General features: G+C 44.5%; 1 protein-coding gene across 3 annotated transcripts in view; it reads left to right on the top strand.

Moving 5' to 3' along the window:
• The window catches only part of ADAMTSL1 (ADAMTS like 1), a 486,607-nt gene that overhangs the window by 440,731 nt on the left and 24,943 nt on the right, over window positions 1-20,933 (top strand). For all 3 annotated transcript variants that reach the window (XM_082204524.1, XM_082204522.1, XM_082204523.1), the window contains 4 exons: window positions 1,745-1,872; window positions 6,579-6,707; window positions 11,972-12,151; window positions 16,638-16,772. In XM_082204524.1, coding sequence (XP_082060650.1) covers window positions 1,745-1,872; window positions 6,579-6,707; window positions 11,972-12,151; window positions 16,638-16,772 — 572 coding nt within the window. The remainder of the gene's footprint in view (window positions 1-1,744; window positions 1,873-6,578; window positions 6,708-11,971; window positions 12,152-16,637; window positions 16,773-20,933) is intronic.

Below are 20,933 nucleotides of genomic sequence, written 5' to 3'. Positions count from 1 at the left end.
TATTTCATCAGATGAAAGAAGAGAGGTTCTGGCTAGCTTCGAACGCCTTTCTTTAGTGTCAACCAGATTTCAGATTTAATTCCTTTACCCAAAGGTCACCAAAGTGGCTCCAGGGATGCGGGTGGTGCTGTGCTCTAAACCACTGAGCCTCTTGGGCTAGCCGATTGGTAGGTTGGCAGTTCAAATCCCCACGATGGGGTGAGCTCCCATTGCTCTGTCCCAGATCCTGCCAACCTAGCAGTTTGAAAGCACGCCAGTGCAAGTAGATAAATAGGTACCGCCGCGGCGGGAAGGTAAAGGGCATTTCCATGCGTTCTGGTTTCCGTCACGGTGTTCTGTTGCACCAGAAGCGGTTTAGTCATGTTGCCCACATGACCCAGAAAGCTGTCTGTGGACAAAAGCCGGCTCCCTCAGCCTGAAAGCAAGATGAGTGCCGCAACCACAGAGTCACCTTTGACTGGACTTAACTGCCCATGGGTCCTTTACCTTTTACCTTAAAGTGGCACCTTTAGGCACACCTGCACCACCTGCAGACGCCTGCCCTGATGCCTGTAGGGTCTCATCCCTACCCTTCTCCTACTGATATTAGGTTTGGGAGAAGCCTGATTCTGCAGCCAAAAGAATAGGATGGTGTGTGTGTGTGTGTGTGTGTGTGTGTGTGATGCCCACAACAGTTTTTCTGGTTTGTAAATATGCCCATGGGCTCAGAAAAGTTGGCAGCCCCTGCCTCATACAATATTAAGAGGCTCGAAGTTGAAGCAGCCAGTGGGGCTGCCATCTCAGAACAACCAACAGTGGCAGCAAATGTTGGAGTCCTACTCTGGGAGCAATTTTTCAAAAGAATGTATAGGTATTCAAAGTAGCATTGTCTATGAAAAACAAGAGGTAGTTAATGGGCTGTTTCCAGTAGTTCCCACAGGAGAGATCGTGATGCTACTTGCGCTGGAGTCAGTGGAATTTGCTCCTTAAAAATTGGCAGTCCCTTAGTCTTCAACATTCACATGATAATGACATTTGAAAGAGGATTTCCCTAATCCAATATTTCGCTCCCCCTTGCATCAATTTTAGTCACATAGTTGGAGAAGCCTTGGAATATGAACATCCCAGACTGGGAAGGGAGGAAACTTAGCTAAGGCAACCTCAGATATTTGGAGGCCCGGCAACAAATATATGCATGTTTTCTGGGGTAAGGTGAAATGGAAGAATGTTGTGGAGCTTTGAGGTGACCGTATTGACCAAAATGATGGTTAGGCAGAGGACCGGCACAGGTGGAGGTAGTCACCAGGTCCTGGGGCTTGGGGACCATTGCCTGCCTTGGGACATGGTCACAGGGTTGTGAAGACTATGCCTTTGCACAGCAGTACTAGAGATTGCAATTAACGGGTGCTGTGAAGCTGCAGTGGGGAGGCTGCAAGGCACTGAGACATGCAGTAGGGCTTGAACAAGTCAACGCCGTTCACCTCTGCTTTGGAAGCCAATGCAGACAGCAGTGTGTCGTATCGAGGTAGAAACTGAAAAGTTAATGTGTGCGTAGTTTAAAAAACAGAAGGCTACAGATGCCTTATGCGGTTTGTTATTGCTGGATTTAAAAACTTGTTATTTAATTAAACAGAATCTACAAAACTGGAATGTATGAGGCCTTGTAACTTGTCATTCTGCATATATATTTATTTAAATAGCTAGTGCTGAGTAATAGCATACTTGGCAATGGATCTTAGACTTACATATTGGTCTGTCGCTGCAGGATACTTCTTCAGCCAGATGACTCCTTGCAAATTCTGGAGCCTGTCGAAGAAGACGTCGGATTCTATACCTGTAATGCAACTAATGCGTTGGGATCTGACTCTGTTTCCATTGCCGTCACGTTAGCAGGTAATATGTTCCTAGCAGTCATCACAGAAATACTTCCTTTTTCCTCTTCTGTTTTTGAAAAGTTAAGCCCAAATGTGGAGCAGGCCAGGCTCCGAGGTGCAAAGCCCTTGCAGATATTGTAAAGTTTCTACTCAGATCAACAGCAGTTGAAATAGTTTAGCAATGCTTTTGCACCCAGCAAAAAATTACACCTCCAGTGAAAATTCAGTATTCCTTTGCAATCCAGAGAAGAATTAAAAAACAAAGCCAAAAATAGATAAATGGCTAAACCTGGGTCGTTGTAGGACGATTGCTAAAACGAGTAAGCAGATAATACAATAACCTTGCAGCAGCAGCAGCATTGGAGGGGCAGGCACAGCCAATCCATGCCCCTCCACCAACCAATTCATAAAACCAATGCCTAACCGCAACCTTACAAGTTGTGACGATTTGCTACACAGTAGGCAAAAACCAAATGGCACCAGCCAATCTGCCAAATGGACACAATTCCTACCGGGCCCCTGCACCAAAAGCAGATGACCCCATGACAGGCATAGCAAGGTCAATACGAACAACCCTAAATATAGGGAGGGTGGGCGGGCGATCAGATGCGCACAGCGAAAAGAGGAAGCTCAATGCTGCACAGGGAATATACAGTATACTTTTTGGTTGTTAATCACAAAATGGCAACATCAAATTCCTCCCAACGACAAGAGGAGCCCAATCGCAATGGTGGCCAGCTATCTGTACCCGCCCAGCAAAAGTGGGGTGTCTTGTTAGACCCCACCGCAACACATGCTCTCCATGAAGGAGGACTTGTGATGTACCACAAGGTTTCAGGTGTGTGGGTATCTTTTAAAAAAGGTCACCTTCCCTCTGATATATAGCATGATGCTTATCTTGTTTGGATGTAATGCTAAACCATAGTTCACATTCCATGCAGCAAACCTGCTCCTGACGCCTCCCCAGCTGCAAGAAGGGGATCAGAAGCAACTGCTTCGATGTAAACTAACAGCAGTTTATTGTTTTCTTTGATGGAAACTGTGGTTAGGGCTATAGAGAGAGACTTGGAGGGCTGCCTTTGGCCCTCGGTCTGAGGTTTCCCAACCCAGGTTTTGTGTTATGTCCAAATGCATCCCTTCCTTCCTTCCTTCCTTCCTTCCTTCCTTCCTTCCTTCCTTCCTTTCTCTCTCTCTCTCTCTCTCTCTCTCTCTCTCTCTCTCTCTGCGTGCTTCGTGCCTACTTTTGGAATATTTCCATTGAAAATCAGTACAGTTATGTCTCCTTGAAAAACTAATGCAATTAGGAGAATGTAGACTCTTTTAAAAAAACTTCACTGTAATATAAAACACTGGAATAATTCATCTGTTATGGAACTCTCCTATCAACAATGGAATGGTATCAAAAATGGATTTAACATGGGAGTTTTCAGGCTTAGCATTTTGTGGCGGGACATAACAATCCATTCTGCAGAGAGCCTTTGCAGCCAGTTATGCTCCTGATGGGCAAGTTTCAAAGGCTATAAGTATAGAATAAAGTTTTGGAAGAAAGCCTCTTCATTCAAGTCACAGTTTTCATCCAACGGAGGCTAATCAATCACTGTCTCCCGAAAAAGCCGGGAGAGGGGAATACACGAAACAGATAGATATGCCTTTGGGTTTTCAGCAACCAGCAATCATTTTTCTAATAAAATGCTCCATGTCTTGATTTCATTTTCTCATGCAAACAAATTAGCAAATGCAAGGCCCTCTGGGTCATATTTTCAAGAGACAACACTACTTGAAGGAAGGTTCTGAATAGCCTCATCCGTCAAGCTGGAGTTGAAAGTGCCCAGTCACTCAGCTGCTGGAAATCTGGACACCAAGTTTGAGATAATGAAAATGCAATTAACCAAAAGAAGAAGGAGGAAAAATAAACCACACACATTTTCTTTCAAAAGTGGAGCCCAGAACTTTTCTGCAGAGGAAGTGGGTAAGCTTTGTGCAGTCTAAATGAAACACTCAGCCTCTTTGATTAATTTAGCACATGAGGGCCCAGAGAGAAAATGTGGTTCCATTTTTGGAGTAGTTTGCTACTTTTTATGGGCTGAGCAGCTGACAGATATTTAATCTAACGAAGAGATCGTGAAAGAAGAAGAAGAAGAAACCACCAGGAAAAATTAAAAGGCCAATTGCCATTTGAGGTCTCTCTTTCCTCCTTCTTGATTTAAGAGCACCCTGTAAAACATCAGAACTTGGTGAACTTTCCATGACTGAATGGAACATGTTTGTGCTTGGATATGCTGCTCTACATTGATGTCTCAGGGACACTAGAGTCCTGCTCCTGTACAAAAAGTGTTACTGAAAGTGAATCTGCACAGCATCAGGGCTTCATGGCATCCTCTCAAAATACGTGGATTAGCTTGCTGCCTATTCCACATGAGTCCATTTCAGCTGACAGGGCAGTTTATGGATTTTAATTCGCGGCAGCGGGATCTGCGGAGAGGCAGGAGGACAGGAACAAAACCAGATTTCAACCATTTTGGTTGCCGCCGCCAACTAAAGCACCCATAATTCTTCCTCCTTCTCCTCCCTCTTCCACCCATCCTTTCTTAGCCAGCTTTCCCCCTCTTAGTGCCACTGTTGATTTATAGCTGGATTAATTCATAGGCCTTGTAGGCTCCTGTTTTGGGCCCAAGCCCATGGAATCACACGACGGCATCCATTCTGTCTTCTGCTGGCCCATGAACAATCCCACTTCTGGGAGATAAGCATGCAGCCGGCCAGCACTGAGAAGCTCTCTCACAAACATTAATGCCTTCGGAAGTGGGCTGGCCCCAATACAAGAAGATAACGTAAGCTAGATGGAGTCTCACTTGGGCTGGGGCGTTTTGAGCTCTTCCCTCTCTCCCTCCCCAGCAGCATGGAACGTTTTCTGTGGTTCATCTGACTTTGCAGCAGTTAACCCTTCGATGCACAAGTTAATTTCTCCAGATACTGGGGCCCTACCCTAGAGACATGCAAATAAAGGCACAAGGAGAATGAAACTTAACTTTATGGAGGAAGCCCTGAATGTATATACAGATACGTGAGACATCAGGATTGTGGCAATAGTCAAGCAAATATCAGCTTCGGTTACATTTTCGTTTATTGTTGCAACTGGCTTTCTATTTGTCTAGTTTGCTCTCCTGTTCAAGAAGATTTTTGACTTAGAGAATAATTTTTGACTAAGATTTTTTATATTAGAGAATAAAGACTTAGGTAGGATTTGACATGTGAATGAGTAGTTATCATGCTCCAGTTTACACACCACCATATTGTTTTCAATCATATAAGAGCTGCCAAGATTCTCGGGGCATGTTTTACCATGCCAGGGGCTACTGGTTCCATTTTATTCCATTTCATTTCTTTTTGTCTTTTGCTGCCCCCAAAATTATCTCTATGCATCCTCCATTTGTGTATATGCTTCCCTCTCTCCCAATTGTATGCTTCGAATTGTTTCCAAAATAGTGCTGCCTTTGCACACCTGTATCCATGCACATAGCTGTCAGACGGGGAATGTGGGGGAAAGAGATGACATTGAGATGAAGTTTGCAAGTACATAAGGTTGTGCATGATCAGGAGCAATTCCTTCCAAAAGAGGAAGGGTCTAGTCTGAGTGGGCTACTTTGTACAAAGCAGGTTAAAAGGTTTTACATGCTAAGGCCCCATGACCCCACAGTTCCCTAGGGGAAATGAATAACCACACAGGACAACAGCATTTTGGGTTTTTGGCTTGAATATGGCCACAACTTTATTGGTTACAGTAGAGAATGGTTTGGGATAGGCATTGGGTAAAACCATTGCTATTCCACTCCAGCCCATCTGCTGGGAGTGCGTCTAAGGGTAAACCACAACAGGCCGCAATTTAACAACTCCTGGGAGTGAGCCCAAGCATCCCCACTTGCTGGTTGGGCCTTCTGCCAGGGGAACGCCCTGTCTAAGGGCTGATGGCATTGGCCAATAGCCAGTAGTCAAGCAATCCAGCCTGCCATTTGTCGGATCACTTGTGGGTCCGGCGCCTGGCCGCAACACTGCCCACCAATGAGGGTGACCGGACTTAAGGGAGAGAGAAAATTGAAGAAGAAAGTGACAGTTTGTAAGATGAAACATATAGCAGAACATCTGAAGGCTTGCAACTCTTTAAAAAGGTAAAGGTAAAGGACCCCTGACAGTTAAGTCCAGTCGCAAATGACTCTGGGGTTGCAGAGCTCATCTCGCTTTACTGGTCGAAGGAGCCAACATTTGTCTGCAGACAGCTTCTGGGTCATGTGGCCAGCAGGACTAAGCCGCTTCTGGCGCAACAGGACACTGTGATGGAAACTAGAGCGCACGGAAACACCGTTTACCTTCCCGCCAGAGCAGTACCTATTTATCTACTTGCACTTTGATGTACTTTCGAACTGCTAGGTTGGCAGGAGCGGGGACCGAGCAACGGGAGCTCACCCCGTCGCAGGGATTCGAACTGGCAACCTTCCAATTGGCAAGCCCTAGGCTCAGTGGTTTAGACCACAGCTTTAGCATCATACTAAATTTTGCAGAATGGGGGAAGAAGGAAATGGGAGTCCTAATCGAGGGCTGTCAGTGACAGCCAGGAGACAAAATACAGACTGTGCCAATTCCTTGCGCTATTTTCAGGAAGAGTAGCAGTGCCCATATCTTGCTTCTTCCTTTATCTATTTAATAATCCACAATCCCTTCTGCTTACAGGGAAGCCATTAATAAAGACATCAAGAGCCACCCTGGTCAACAAGGAGTTGCCTGCTGTCACTGTTGATATTGGGAGCACCGTGAAAACCATCCTGGGTGCAAACGTGACCATCAACTGCCAGGTTGCAGGTGAGAGGTTTCTGCTCTCTGTGTCCTCCCTCTGGCTCCTCTGCTCTGCCCCACCCCTCAATTTCTCCCCTTCCCAGCCCCACTGTTTCTCATATCTGCTTCAGTTATCCCTCCTACTTCCTTCACCTCTCCCACTCTCAGCCCCTCCATCTCCCACCTGCTTTTTAGCCTTTTCCCCTCATCTTATTTTCTTGTCCTTCCAGCTTCATCCGTTTCTCCTATCTGGTCATCTGAGTTTAACAGAACGAGGTGGTCAAGAACTGGGTTATATGTGTGCATTTACCATTCCTCATTCTTCCCCATTCTCCTTCCTTCCATGCAACTTTCTGTTTTGCAGGAGATGTGGGTTGTCGCTTAAAGGCGGGTTTCTCTCTCTTTTAAAAAAGGTTTTGTTTATACTTCTTCAAACTGTGAGATTCCCCCCAAACGTACAGGTATGGCCTTGTTGCTCAGTGGCTCTGTTTGGCTGCAAAGCTGTCATCGTGCTGGGACTGAGTTCGGCATTAGGAGGAGTGATGTAGTGCACAGCTGCTGCAATCCAGAGAGCCGTGTGTGCAGTCAAATCCCATGGCTAAGGACGGATGGCAAAGAACCACAAGCACTGTGGTTATGTCGCCAGCAGTCTGAAATTCTTGGCTGCTCTTGCGGTACTTACTCACTGGAACGCAGCCAGTGCGTGTAGATTAATTGGATAACAAACAACAAGTGTGAACAACATCCATTCCCATTCATGAGTAAAGGAGAATAATTGGCAAGTCAATGAGTGGAAGAAAATAACCAGGACGCTTGATTATCCTCTTGGGCGGCAGGGAAGGGCAGATGGGGTTTAAGTCGTACTCAGTAGCCGCCTCACAGTGCTCAAGCCTAGCTACAACATGATAGGAGAGCCTTTTGGATTACGAAGGAGAAAGAAATCTAAGTGCTGGGCTGGACATGCTGCAGTTCATTACTGTAATCCAGTGTTTCCCAAACTTGGGGTCTCCCACTGAATCTGAAAGACAAGTTTGGGAAACACTGCTGTAATCAAATGGACTGGCTGGCCTAGGACAGGCGTGGACTTGAAACAGCCAATAGATTAATAGGAACAGTGTCCAGAATATCACCCGTAAGGAAAGAACCAGCTCAGACCACTAAGAATCATATAGCTGGAAAGGATCATTTAGTCCAGAGTCATGTGGACTCAAGGCCACACGTAGCCATTGGCCTCATTTCATGTGGGTAGCAAGTAGGAATTAAAGAAAGCAGAAGTTTACATTCCAACCTATATTTGTCACAATTGGTGCTGTTTCCATTCTGCTGCAGTTCAGGGTCTAATAATAATAATAATATTTAATAATAATTATTATTTATACCCCACCTATTTGGATGGGTTTCCCCAGCCACTCTGGGCAGCTCCGAACAGATTAAAAACAGAATAAAACATCAAACATTAAAAACTTCCCTAACCAGGGCTACCTTCAGATGTCTTCTAAAGGTCAGATAGTTGTTTGTTTCTTTAACATCTAATGGGAGGGTGTTCCACAGGGCGGACGCCACTACCGAAAAGGCCCTCTGCCAGATTCCCTGTAACCTCACTTTTCACAGGGAGAGAACCGCCAGAAGGCCCTCGTAGCTGGACCTCAGTGTTTGGATTGAACAATGGGGGTGGAGACGCTCCTTCAGGTATACCATGCCATCTGGGGCTTTCAAGGTCAGCACTAACACCTTGAATTGTGCTCGGAAATATACTGGGAGCCAATTTAGGTCTTCCAAGACCGGTGTTATATGGTCTTGCTGTCCTCTGTTTACCTTGTTAAGTAAGTTATTTAATTAATTTGTGTAACTAAATTATAGAGAGAGTGAGCAAAGGAGTACTCTGCCCATTTTTGGCTCTGGCTAAGCTCATCACCTGCATGTGACCCATAGCAGTTTACTCATGTGGGAATGTGACCTTCAAGAGAGAAAAAAGTTTCCCCGTCCCTGGTCTAACAGTTCCCTCATATTTGTCATGGCTATTGGCTAGAACAATAAACTTATGCACAGATGGTGAGAATGTGCAGTGATGTCAGTGGGCCTACTTCCGAGTAGACATGGCTAGGATCACACTGCATGGAGGTCTGGCCCTGGGCACTGCCTCAGATGGGGGCCTCATGGGGAGCCCAGTGGAAGCTGCTCTGAGCTCCCAAGACGAAAAAAGAGCTAAAAGTCTAGCAAATAATGGTGTGGCGGAACAATGCTTAGGAAATGATATTTTTCTACTTGATGAATAATACAGCCCATTGAAGGATAGTCCTTGAATTTTTTTTAAAAAAATACTTCCACCTGTGCCATTTTGAATATACTCCCTGTTCCAGTTGGCTAGTAAAGGGACCCCTGACCATTAGGTCCAGTCGTGGCCGACTCTGGGGTTGCGGCGCTCATCTCACTTTATTGGCCAAGGGAGCCGGCGTACAGCTTCCGGGTCATGTGGCCAGCATGACTAAGCCGCTTCTGGCGAACCAGAGCAGCGCACGGAAACGCCGTTTACCTTCCCGCGGAGCAGTACCTATTTATCTACTTGCACTTTGACGTGCTCTTGAACTGCTAGGTTGGCAGGAGCTGGGACAAAGCAACGGGAGCTCACCCTGTCGCGGGGATTCGAACCGCCAACCTTCTGATCGGCAAGTCCTAGACTCTGTGGTTTAACCCACAGCGCCACCTGTGTCCCATTCCAGTTGGCTACATGGCCCTTAATCTTCTCACTCTGAAGATTTCATGGCTTCTTATTAATATTTCTCTCTCTCTTTAATGTCTTCTTCCTTTTCTAAGCCTTATTTCCATCAAGCACTGCAGGTGACAGATGCATAATACAGCAAAAGAAAACACAAAAGTTAGATTTGGGAAATGCTCTTGCTCCCCCTACTGCTGCTGCGATTGAATAGCGACTCGGTTGGCCCCTCTGCACCTGTGTCCTAAATTGCACATCTTGAAGTTTTTGCCAGATCGCCATGTTCTCGGTTTCATTGCCTTTTTCTTTGGAATAAGACTCACGTAAGAAGGATAGGAAAGCTCAGGGGCTGCTCACTGCTGTTTCTTCTTTCTCTCTCCCTGCTTTCCCATGACATTTACTCCATGCAGGTGGGACATTTGGTTTCGATTCTTCTCTGCTCACCTTGAAGGCAGCAGCGGGTAACTCTTTTGTACAGGTGATCAAAGTTATAGAAGCACTGAGCTATATTCCGTTCTGTTCTGAACGCAGCTGCAGATTGCAGCAGAAACACTTTGCCTCCAAATCCTTAAGCCCTTACTTTTATCCGAATAAAATTTCCCTTTGTTGTTTTGCAGAACCATGGATCAGAGTCATGATTTTAGGATTTGGTTTCATGTGAGCCCAGGCAGCATGCCAGCTCCAGAAAAGAAATGTGGATGTGGCGATTTGGTTTTTGTCCACCACTTGAAACTTGTACAGGCGTTGGGATTGAGATTAGAAGTGTCTGTAACAGAACAGGGTATACCTGGCTAGACTGAAATATCGGATAATTGTCCACGCCTGTCTGAGCTCTGAGCTCTGTCTGTGTTTGGAGAAGATGCTGCAAATGTGCTCTTGATTCCGTCTCTCCATTACATTATCACTCCTTCTAATATTGAACTTGGGGTGGCGGCGCCAATGACTTTATATGCAAAATGGCTTCATGGAGAATCAAGCAGGAGATCTCTGTATGTTTGGAGATATTCCCAAGATTTGCAGAATGTTGAATCCCTAGCAACTCCTGGTAGGGCTTGTCTGAAAGCCCGGAGTCAATGTAGAAAGACCATGGTCCGACAGAATAAGGGAGTTTCCAATGTCATTATGTCCACATAGTAATTAGTCTGGATTACTGCAACAGGGACATGGGGGCAAGCCTTGAAGACAGTCAGTTTAACCAACTGATATCAATGGATATATTTTAATGATTAAAAATCAAGATGTTGTTATGTCCGTATTATTGAAATGAATTATTTATCTGGATAGCCATGTTTTGAAACGATTTAGGATTCAGACCAGGCATCCCCAAAATTGGCCCTCCAGATGTTTTGGGACTACAACTCCCATCATCCCTAGCTAACAGGATGAGTGGTCAGGGATGATGGGAATTGTAGTCCCAAAACATCTGGAGGGCCGAGTTTGGGTGTGCCTGTTTTAGACTGTTACTGTAATCATGTATTCTTCTTCTCTCTTGCCGCCATGTTGTGAGCCATGTTGGACACACGTATGTGGGAAAGAGGGCATACAAACTGAAATAGCAATAAATATAAAATAAGGTGCCACTGGTGCAGATTGTGGCTGCAAGAGTACTGAGAGCAGTGCCTCAAACTAGAATCATATTACACTCATTTTGAAGGAATTGCCTTCGCACTACTGGGCCTAGTTCAAGATAATGGTGTAGCCTTTCAAAGTACAGTGGTACCTCGGGTTAAGTACTTAATTTGTTCTGGAGGTCCGTTCTTAAACTGAAACTGTTCTTAACCTGAAGCACCACTTTAGCTAATGGGGCCTCCCGCTGCTGCCACGCCGCGGGAGCCCAATTTCTGTTCTCATCCAGAAGCAAAGTTCTTAACCTGAAGCACTATTTCTGGGTTAGCGGAGTCTGTAACCTGAAGCGTATGTAACCTGAAGCGTATGTAACCTGAGGTACCATTGTACTGAATGTCTTACCTGTGCTGACATCCCATCTGTGGAACTCACTTCCATTAGAGGTGCACCCACTTTGTTGATGAGTTTTCATAGACAACTTAAGACTTTCTAAGATTTATTCACTTAGACTTTGGGGTGTTTGTCCTGCAATTGCTGCTTGGATATGATAACTTTAAACCAGGCTTCCTCAACCTCGGCCCTCCAGATGTTTTGAGACTACAAATCCCATCATCCCTGACCACTGGTCCTGCTAGCTAGGGATCATGGGAGTTGTAGGACAAAAACATCTGGAGGGCCGAGGTTGAGGAAGCCTGCTTTAAACTCTGAGTTTTAATTTGCATGTTTTCGCATACTTTATTTTACTGATTTGTATTTAACCTTCTTTTAAATACATTGTGAACTGTGCTGTGATCCTGATCACTGAAGGATAATGTGTACATTGAATGAATGAATGACTTTTATTCTTCTCAGAACAAGTTAATGTGTGTGAGATAGACTGGGATTTTGGCAAAAAATATATAAAATAGAACCAACATATGTAACTTCAGCTTTTCTCAACTACACCTTTGCAGAGTGTACAGAATGCAGATTCTCTCTCTCAGGATTTTATTTCAATATATTCTCTTAACAGGTGTGCCTGAAGCAGAACTCACCTGGTTCAGGAATAAAATCAAGCTGGCCCCTGGTCATTACCTGCAGGATGGGTCACTGCAGATTGAAAATGTTTCTCTCTCGGATCAAGGCTTATACTCCTGCAGGGCAGCCAACATTCGTGGGCAGATTACCGAAAGCACTCAGCTTCTTGTTCTGGGTAAGTTTAAATTTACACTGTCGTTTAAAGAGCTAACATTTCTTGCCAAGGTTTCTTCACGTACTTCAGAGAGAAAAACCAGTATTGCCGTAATATAAAAGTGAGGGGTGCAGGGCCAAACCAGTCACGATATTCAAAGTCTTCTTCTTCTCTTCTTTGGCGATCCCTCATAGCCGAGTAAGATTGTCTTCCATAAACATGGTTTTAAAAACGAGTCCGTAAGTGTCTGTGGAGGCCAATTCTGGATCCACACATCCTTCCACAGTGGGGACATAGGTTTCCAGGTAGGAGTTGATCACAGAATGGAATTGCCAAGTGTGCCTTCCTCTTAGCACATTTCTCCCTTTCATCCTGAGTTCGAGTGTCTTCAGAGTCCATGACACCTTTGGTAAAGGCTGTTCTCCAACTGGAGCGCTCGCAGGCCAGTGTTTCCCAGTTATTGGTGTTTATACTATATTTTTAAAGATTTGCCTTGAGTCAGTCTTTGAACCTCTTTTGCTGACCACCAGCATTTTTAAGCTCAGAGTAGAGCAGTTTCTTTGGAAGAACAGGTGTTTTAAATAGGCAGATAGTGTCAGCTGACATTGGGGGCATAAGAACAGGAAGCGGACAGGCATAGAGAGGGGAATGCAATATATGGGTAGTATCAATGGGGAATTCCCTCACAATGCAAACAGAGGCAGACACATATTTAACATCTCGTGTAGTTTGGACCTCAGTAGGGTTACGAGAGAGGAACTGTCAGAGGTTTTGACTTCCAGAAGCTAGACAGCGCACAGAAGCAGTCTCAAAATTTAGCGTTAGCTGTGCAATTGTGAAATACCTACTTGGTGATAGGTTGGATTCATGTTGTAAATAAGGTCTTTGGAATATTGTTGCAGCCCTTTCTCATAGGAAGTACTGAGGTGGAGAGCAGCACTGGTTTAATGTTATATGTGAAACATAAAACACAGCGAGTTTCTAAAGGTGTTGAGCACTTAAGTGCCACTGGTCACAGGGCTTACCTAATACTTTTTGCTGCCTGACATGAAGGACAGATCTTACAAGTGCCCCTGTTTTCCAGAGACAGTCCCATATTTACAGGGTATGTAAGGACACACCACAATTCCATGTATCAAAGCCAGACAGGCTGGTAATTGAATCCTAAGCGAGTCGGAGGCTAGCATCCTCACTTAGGAAGTTCAGAATACGCCGTGTGACCCTAGAGATGGGTGGAGAAATTCAGTTCAGTTCACATTTAAAGGCAAACCTGTCTAATCTGCTTTCTCCAAAACGATACCTTCAAAATTTGCACTCCTCTGAATTTTGCAACGCAGCTCTCCACCCAAGTCATGTGTACAATAGTACATAAACTAGGGCAAGGTGTAGACGAAGATGCATATATTGGTGCAAATGAGCTACAAAAATGCATTGCATCAGGGAATGTTGCCTTGAAATAAGCTAAATTTCTTTCAAAATTGTGTATATTAGGAGAAAGCCAAACTAAAACGCTGGTGAATATTCAAGATTCTCTTTTTTTTAAAAAAAGGAAACAAATGTGGAAATGCGGAGAACTGAATTAAATACTTTTTTGAAATTACAAACTGAGAGAAGCCAATATTGACAGATTTGTCCATCTCTCTGTGGTGCACACACAGCTCTCTCTCTTTTGCAACACCTCACCACCGCCTCCTGCCCTCCGACATCTGCCGCCTGAGGTGGCCATTGCACTCTGCCTAACGGTAGAGCCAGGCCTGAAAGGGACCAGCACCCTCCCTTTCTTGCGCTTCAGACCACATGGGATTTCTCCTCAGGAGGACCTTTGACTTGTGGCCTGTGTGCTGGTTCTACGCATTAGGTGGCTGCAGTCATCATAGCTAAAATGCCTTGTGTATTAGATATGTATGCCAGTGTTACAAATTTCTTCGCTTAAAAATGAAAGGTGACTGGCTTGGCAAGCTTGCTTTGGTTAAATGACAGCTATTGCTATATTGTTAAAAGAGAAATGTCGACAAATGCCCTTAAAGGCACTGCTTTCCCTGCTTATTTAATGCATCAAACAGTGGGCCTTTTAATTGGGGTAAGAATTTCCCAAGGATACCCCTTATACCAACCTCTAGTGAAATATATTTGCCTCCTTACTGAGTCTGAAATGGCACTCCTGAACTCACTTCCACTGAGCTGATACTTGAGAATTTAATATTACACCGGCTTTTCGTGCCGAGGACAGAAACGGGCCCTTCTCCAAGAACAGGCTTCCCTAAATGAAGGCAATATATCCCTCCTGCTTCTCTATCACGGTCTCCTTACTGGAGAAGCAAGCCCTGTGGTAAATCACAAAGTGACACGGACCAATTTCACACCTCACTGACAGATGCAAAAACCAAACTCGGCCCTGTATTTCAAAAAGCGCACACAAAACAGGGACTCAGTTCACCGAAGGGTGAAGTTTACTTTGTCTTGTGTTTCACGATAGCAGGCAGTTTGAGTCTAGCTGGGTGATTTGGAATGACATGGTCAGGCCCAAAGCATGAGTGGAAATGTGTTCCTAGGGCTGATTTATGGCGCTTGCTGATGGATTTTCCTTCCTAATAACACGTTTGTGCCATTTTTACTCCCTGCTGCTTGAGAGCTGAAAGATAGGCTAAGTTGAGCAAATGCTACTGTAGATTTGCTAATGGAGTGTGCACATTCTAGAGAGGCCTGGGCGAGTTGATGCTTCCCAACTCATACAAAAGTACCCATGGCAGACCTCATTTTTCAGGACTCGATGCTTTGCTTGTTTTTAAACCCCAGCTGACCCAAGCTTCCAGGGCAGAGCATGCAGACCGAGCTCAGAAATTCCCCTTCTGTCTCTGGCGTCACCTTTAGAAACAGAGACTTCTCAAACCTTGTTGTTTGTGCAAAGGCTGGTTCACACATTGCATGTACAGTGGTCCCTTGGTTCTCAAACTTAATCTGTTATAGAAGTCCGTTCCAAAACCAAAGCGTTCCAAAACCAAGGCGTGCTTTCCCATAGGAAGCAATGCAAAATGGATCGATCCGTTCCAGACTTTTAAAAACAACCCCCAAAACGGCAATTTAACATGAATTTTACTATCTAATGAGACCACTGATCCATAAAATGAAAGCAATAAACAATGTACTGCAGTCACACAATCAATTCATCAGTAGCTGAACTGGGTTCCACGCAGTCACAAAAACGAAACAAAAAAGCCGCAAAAACATACAGAGCTCAGCAAAACACTCAAAACGGAGCACATTCAGTTTCCAAAAAAAGTTGCAAACCGGAACGCGTACTTCCGGGTTTGCAGTGTTTGGGTTCCAAGTTGCTTGGGAACCAAAGTACCACTGTACTAGTTATACTTGGTGCACTTGGATGTGTGAACTGACTCCACTGAAAAATGTTGTGCCTGAACTGACGATAGGCAACACAATCTGAGTGGCCCCTTTGTGCAGGCAAATAACTTGAGGCAGAAGTCACTGAATGATGAGTATGCCTTTAATCAACTTAAGGTGACTGATTATAATTTTTAAAAAGCTCTGAATGGGAAAGTTTCTGAATTAAGAGATTCGTCAACCCCTGAAGTCATCTGGAAAACTCCGTGTTGCCAGGGTGACTTAGACATGTTTATGCTGGGCAGACAAATCCATGAAGCTTAGGATTCTTTCTACTGAGAGATATCCTCAGGAGAATCATGATCAGGTAAATAAGGGTACCCCTTCTGTTTTTATTATCCCACATCTAATAGTCAGAGATAGACCATCACTAGTATAATATTATTATTAAGAAGTAAAGCTACAGGCAGAGGGCCTTCTCGGTAGTGGCACCCACCCTGTGGACCCCACTTCCATCAGTTGTCATGAAGATGAGCAGCTATACAACCTTTAGAAGACATCTGAAGGCAGCCCTGTATAGGGAAGCTTTTTTAAAATGTTTAATGTTTTATTATGTTTTTATATATGTTGGAAGCCACCCAAAGTGGCTGGGGCAACCCAGTCAGATGGGTGGGTATAATCAATCAGTCAATCAATCAATCAATCAATATTACTACTACTACTATTACTATTATGTTTGACTAGAATCCCATACTAAACCAGTTTTCTGTGAATTTGATTTTTAAAAAAAGTTTTTCTTGTGACCATCAAACATATCCTGCAACACTGAGTTCCACAGATTAATTATGGGCCATAGACTCACCTGTGTATCCTAGCTTAGTTTTGTCCATCTGCTGGCTATTGAGGCATCCCACTGTATTTGTTAGGATTCCACTTCCCAACGTTGAAAATGGTTCTGTTCATGATGTCACTCATTAGGCCTGTTGTCTCGTTAATGTTTTGCCCTCGTTATTCCCCCATTCATAAAATAGATATAAGTCCCATTTGAGAAAGTTCACATTTCAGTGTGGCAAACAATATCACGAGCGGTACTAAAGAACGTCAGGAATTAACTGGCTTGGTTAAGAGGCTTCCTTGTCGTATCTTAGGCTTTTCAATGTGTTCCCAGACCCGCCACAATTCCCTCATCGTTTGGAAGACATGGCAGCCGCGTTATCCATCACAGGACCAGGCGTTCCTTCTGTGATAACATCGCCTTCAGGAACGAGAAAAGTTCTCAGCCCAGGGAGTTCTGTGCTGATTGGTAAGTTCAGGTGTTTAGAATTTACCACGTTCAACTTTTTTTCCCCTCTCCCTTCTCAGCAGGGCTCATGGAAACTTTGGGTTGTGGGAGAGTGACTTCATTCCAAAGAACTGCCCCTCAACCCATACTGCTGCTCCAAAATTTAATTCCAAACACACGTAGTCACTTTTAACTTTTTGTAGGGGTTTTTTTCCTCTTTTTTCAGTGGGAGGTGGGAGATCCAGTTGCGAATCTGCTCCCTGGTGTACTGGGAATTCTGTATGAATATCCCATAGACCAAGGAATTTGAAATGTTGGTCTATGCTAGCTTCTCTTTGTACAGATGGAAAATAATCTGCTTACATGGCTCATGCTTGCGTATTTCTGGAGGGTTATTGCAAATGGCAACTGTAGATTAATTACCTGTCAAATACAGAAGCCGCAAAGAATGGTGGTTGAGATAGGTGTTTGGGGGTTGTTTTTTCCTTACTTTTAGGCTTCAGTCCTTTACCCACTTACCTGAGAACAAGCCCCCATTAAACTTGGTAGGCTTACATTTGAGTAGACATCTGTAGGCTTGAGCTGCAAGAATGCCAAAATAGGAATTTGATACCTACCCTCCTTCAGGGCTACCCATTCTTGTTACACAGAGAAAAGTGGAAACATTTGACAAGCATCCCTGGTGTTTCCAACCCCACACGTCCTATTTATTTCTAAGAATCAGCAGAAATCCAATCTTCCTGATGTGCAGTGATTTCGTGTGTGTGTGTGTGTGTGTGTGTGTGTGTGTGTGTGTGTGTGCAATCTGTATAAGAATATTTGATAGCGTTTATAATGCAGCAACAGAGATGCTGCTGGGTTAGGAATGAAGCTTCAAGTTCCCAGGTTTTAAGAGAAACGGGGGTATAAGTAATACTTGAAATATTTGGAAACTTAAATCAAAGACAGTAAATCTACCCATGGCAGCCACCACTTAGGACTGTTAGAATAATTTTATATAGATAAAGATATCAATGCCATGCATGCCAGTTCCTGCATTTAGTATTCTGTTTTCTAATACGTTACCAGGGACCTATAAACAGTTGCCTCAACCGTTTTGAAAAGCATCAGTTTTCACATATTTTTATTAGTGACCCATTTAAGATTTTCAAAAGTATGTTGATCTTTTATTTGAAAAAAAATGAATGTACAATGTTAAGTGCTTATATTTAAGGCTGCGGACCTTTCCAAGAAGTTAAAAGGAAGATTTCGGAGCGGTGGGGGTTTCGATGCTCTTTTTATCATTGCACTGGAATATATTTTTTTTATCATTGCACTGGAATTTTTGTTTTGTTTTTGTGCATATATGAGAGGTATGACAGCTAAGTCAAGTGCTAGACATGACGGCAGCAGTTGCATTGAGCTGCCAAATCACTGAAAAAGAGAGGCAGGCAGTTCAGGTCACAAAAGGATCTGGGGGAGCCTGGTGTTGCCACTAATATGCAAGTGCTGCACAGTTATATCTCTCCTCTTCCCCTGAACTTGGTGAGGCAGTCAGATCAGAACAGAATCATTAGCAACAGAATGATTAGCAACAGAATCATTAGCAACAGAATTATTGGCAACAGAATCATTAGCATCAGATCAGAACAGAATCATTAGCAACTTAGGTTAGAAAACCTATACAGTGGTGCCCCGCAAGACGAATGCCTCGCAAGACGAAAAACCCGCTAGACGAAAGGGTTTTCCGTTTTTCGATGCGCTTCGCAAGACGAATTTCCCTATGGGCTTGCTTCGCAAGACGAAAACGTCTTGCGAGTCTTGCGATTTTTTTCGCTCCCCCCCCTTTTTCTAAGCCGCTAAGCCGCTAATAGCCTTTTAGCCACTAAGCCGCTAAGCCTTTAATAGCCGCTAAACCGCTAATAGCGCTAATCCGCTAAGCCGCTAATAGGGTTGCTTCGCAAGACAAAAAAACCGCTAGACGAAGAGACTCGCAGAACAGATTATTTTCGTCTTGCGAGGCACCACTGTACGTACAGTGGAAGCTCGGGTGGCGAACGTGATCCGTGTGGGGTGCACGTTCGCAACCTGCAGCATCCGCAACCCGCAGTGGCACGTCTGTGCACGCGCGGGTTGCGATTCGGCACTTCTGCGCATGTGCAAAGCACAATTTTGCACTCCTGCGCATGTGCAACAGCCGAAACCCGGAAGTAATCCGTTCCAGTACTTCCAGGTTTTGGCGGTCTGTAATCCCAAAAAACACAACCTGAAGCGTCTGTAACCCGAGGTTTGTCTGTACAGTGGTACCTTGGTTCTTGAATGGAATCCATTCCAGAAGTCCATTCAACTTCCAAAACGTTCGGAGACCAAAGCGTGGCTTCTGGTTGGCTGCAAGAAGCTCCTGAAACCAATCGGAAGCTGCGTCGGACGTTTGGCTCCCAAAAACAGTTCACAAACAGGAACACTCACTTCCTAGTTTGCGGCGTTCGGGAGCCAAAACGTTCGCGAACTAAGCTGTTCAAACACCAAGTTATGACTGTACATCAGAGCATTGTTTTCTGCCCTTTGGAGCTTTAAAGATTAACATCAGCACTTTTCTTTTTAAGCGACCTGCTGCTCCAGCTCCCCCCAAAAATTGTTTTTTTTATTCATTTTTATTAAATTTTCCACTTTAACAATCCAATCAAATCACATTAAATATTCCAAAATATACATATCAAATAATCCAAACATTCTGCCAAATTATTTAAAAAAATTGAATAGGACTTCCCATGCTTCAAGTTCAGAGGGTTCCGAACCCTCCAAAAAATTGGGTAAGGGGTTTGCCACTAAACCAGGGATGGGGAATCTGTGGTCCTCCAGATGTTGTTAGACTCCAGCTCTTGCCAGCTGCAGCCAGCAGGTCCAGTGGTTGGGGATGATGTGCCACAGAAGTCCCTTAGACATTCAGAGGCACAACTGGGATCTAATGGTTCCACAGACCGTGAACCTGCTCCTACGGTAGGCATGTAGAACTTATGGCCTTCCTACTGTTGGCTTCCAAGTCCCATCAGCCCCAGCCCATGGTCAGAGCTGAAGTCCAGAAGCAGTTGGAGGGCCCCAGGTAATAATAATAATAATATACCCCGCCCATCTGGCTGAGTTTCCCCAGCCACTCTGGGCGGCTCCCAATCAAGTGTTAAAAACAGTACAGCGTTAAATATTAAAAACTTCCCTGAACAGGGCTGCCTTCAGATGTCTTTTAAAGATAGGATAGCTGCTTATTTCCTTCACATCGGAAGGGAGGGTGTTCCACAGGGTGGGCGCCACTACCGAGAAGGCCCTCTGTCTGGTTCCCTGTAACCTCATTTCTTGCAATGAGGGAACTGCCAGAAGGCTCTTGGAGCTGGATCTCATTGTCCGGGCTGAACGATGGGGGTGGAGACGCTCCTTCAGGTATACAGGACCGAGGCCGTTTAGTGCTTTAAAGGTCAGCACCAACACTTTGAATTGTGCTCGGAAACGTACAGGGAGCCAATGCAGATCTCTCAGAACCGGTGTTATGTGGTCCCTTCATCTGACCCTTATGGAGCAGTGCAAAAACCAGCCTCTACCCATACCAATTGACTCGCGTCCAGTCTGTGACGCAGACTTTCAGTACAAGTAGTTTTTAAAAAAGCAATAAAAGCCCCTATTCATGGGAGATATGAAACAATAACAGCAGAGTTTGCTAGTAAAGTGTGCTTTTTATGACCAGAGAAGTACAGTCAACTGTAAAAAGGAAATCCTGCTGTTCCATATTTATTGTCTTCTCCCCTGGTGACTTCCATATCATATTTGTTCAGTTCACAAGTCAGAGCTCGTTTTGCCTGGCTGCCAGCACTCTGCAAGTCTAACTTTGGGATCCTGGGAGAGAATGCGTCTTTCTGAGAAGCTAGACTGCAAGACCCCGCTCTCTTCGGCTGAGTACATTTAAAGCACACAGGAACCGTGGTTTACCCCTCACAAAACTACAATTCCCAGCACCCTTAACAAACTTTGGTTCCCAGGATTGGGGTGTGTGTGTGCTTTAAATGCATGATGTGTACACACAGCATCTTTTGATTCAGGACACAGAACATCCTCATCCTCTATTTGAAATCCAATTCAGTTCACCAAGTGTCACCACTTGTGGAGCCAGGAAGGCAACAACCATATATAAAAAAGTAGAATCAACAGTGTCAG

The sequence above is a fragment of the Podarcis vaucheri genome, assembly GCF_965113315.1.
Source record: "Podarcis vaucheri genome assembly, chromosome: 17".
Taxonomy (NCBI): Eukaryota; Metazoa; Chordata; class Lepidosauria; order Squamata; family Lacertidae; genus Podarcis; species Podarcis vaucheri.
Note: the sequence above shows the minus strand (reverse complement) of the source record. Positions and strands in the feature narration are given on the sequence as shown.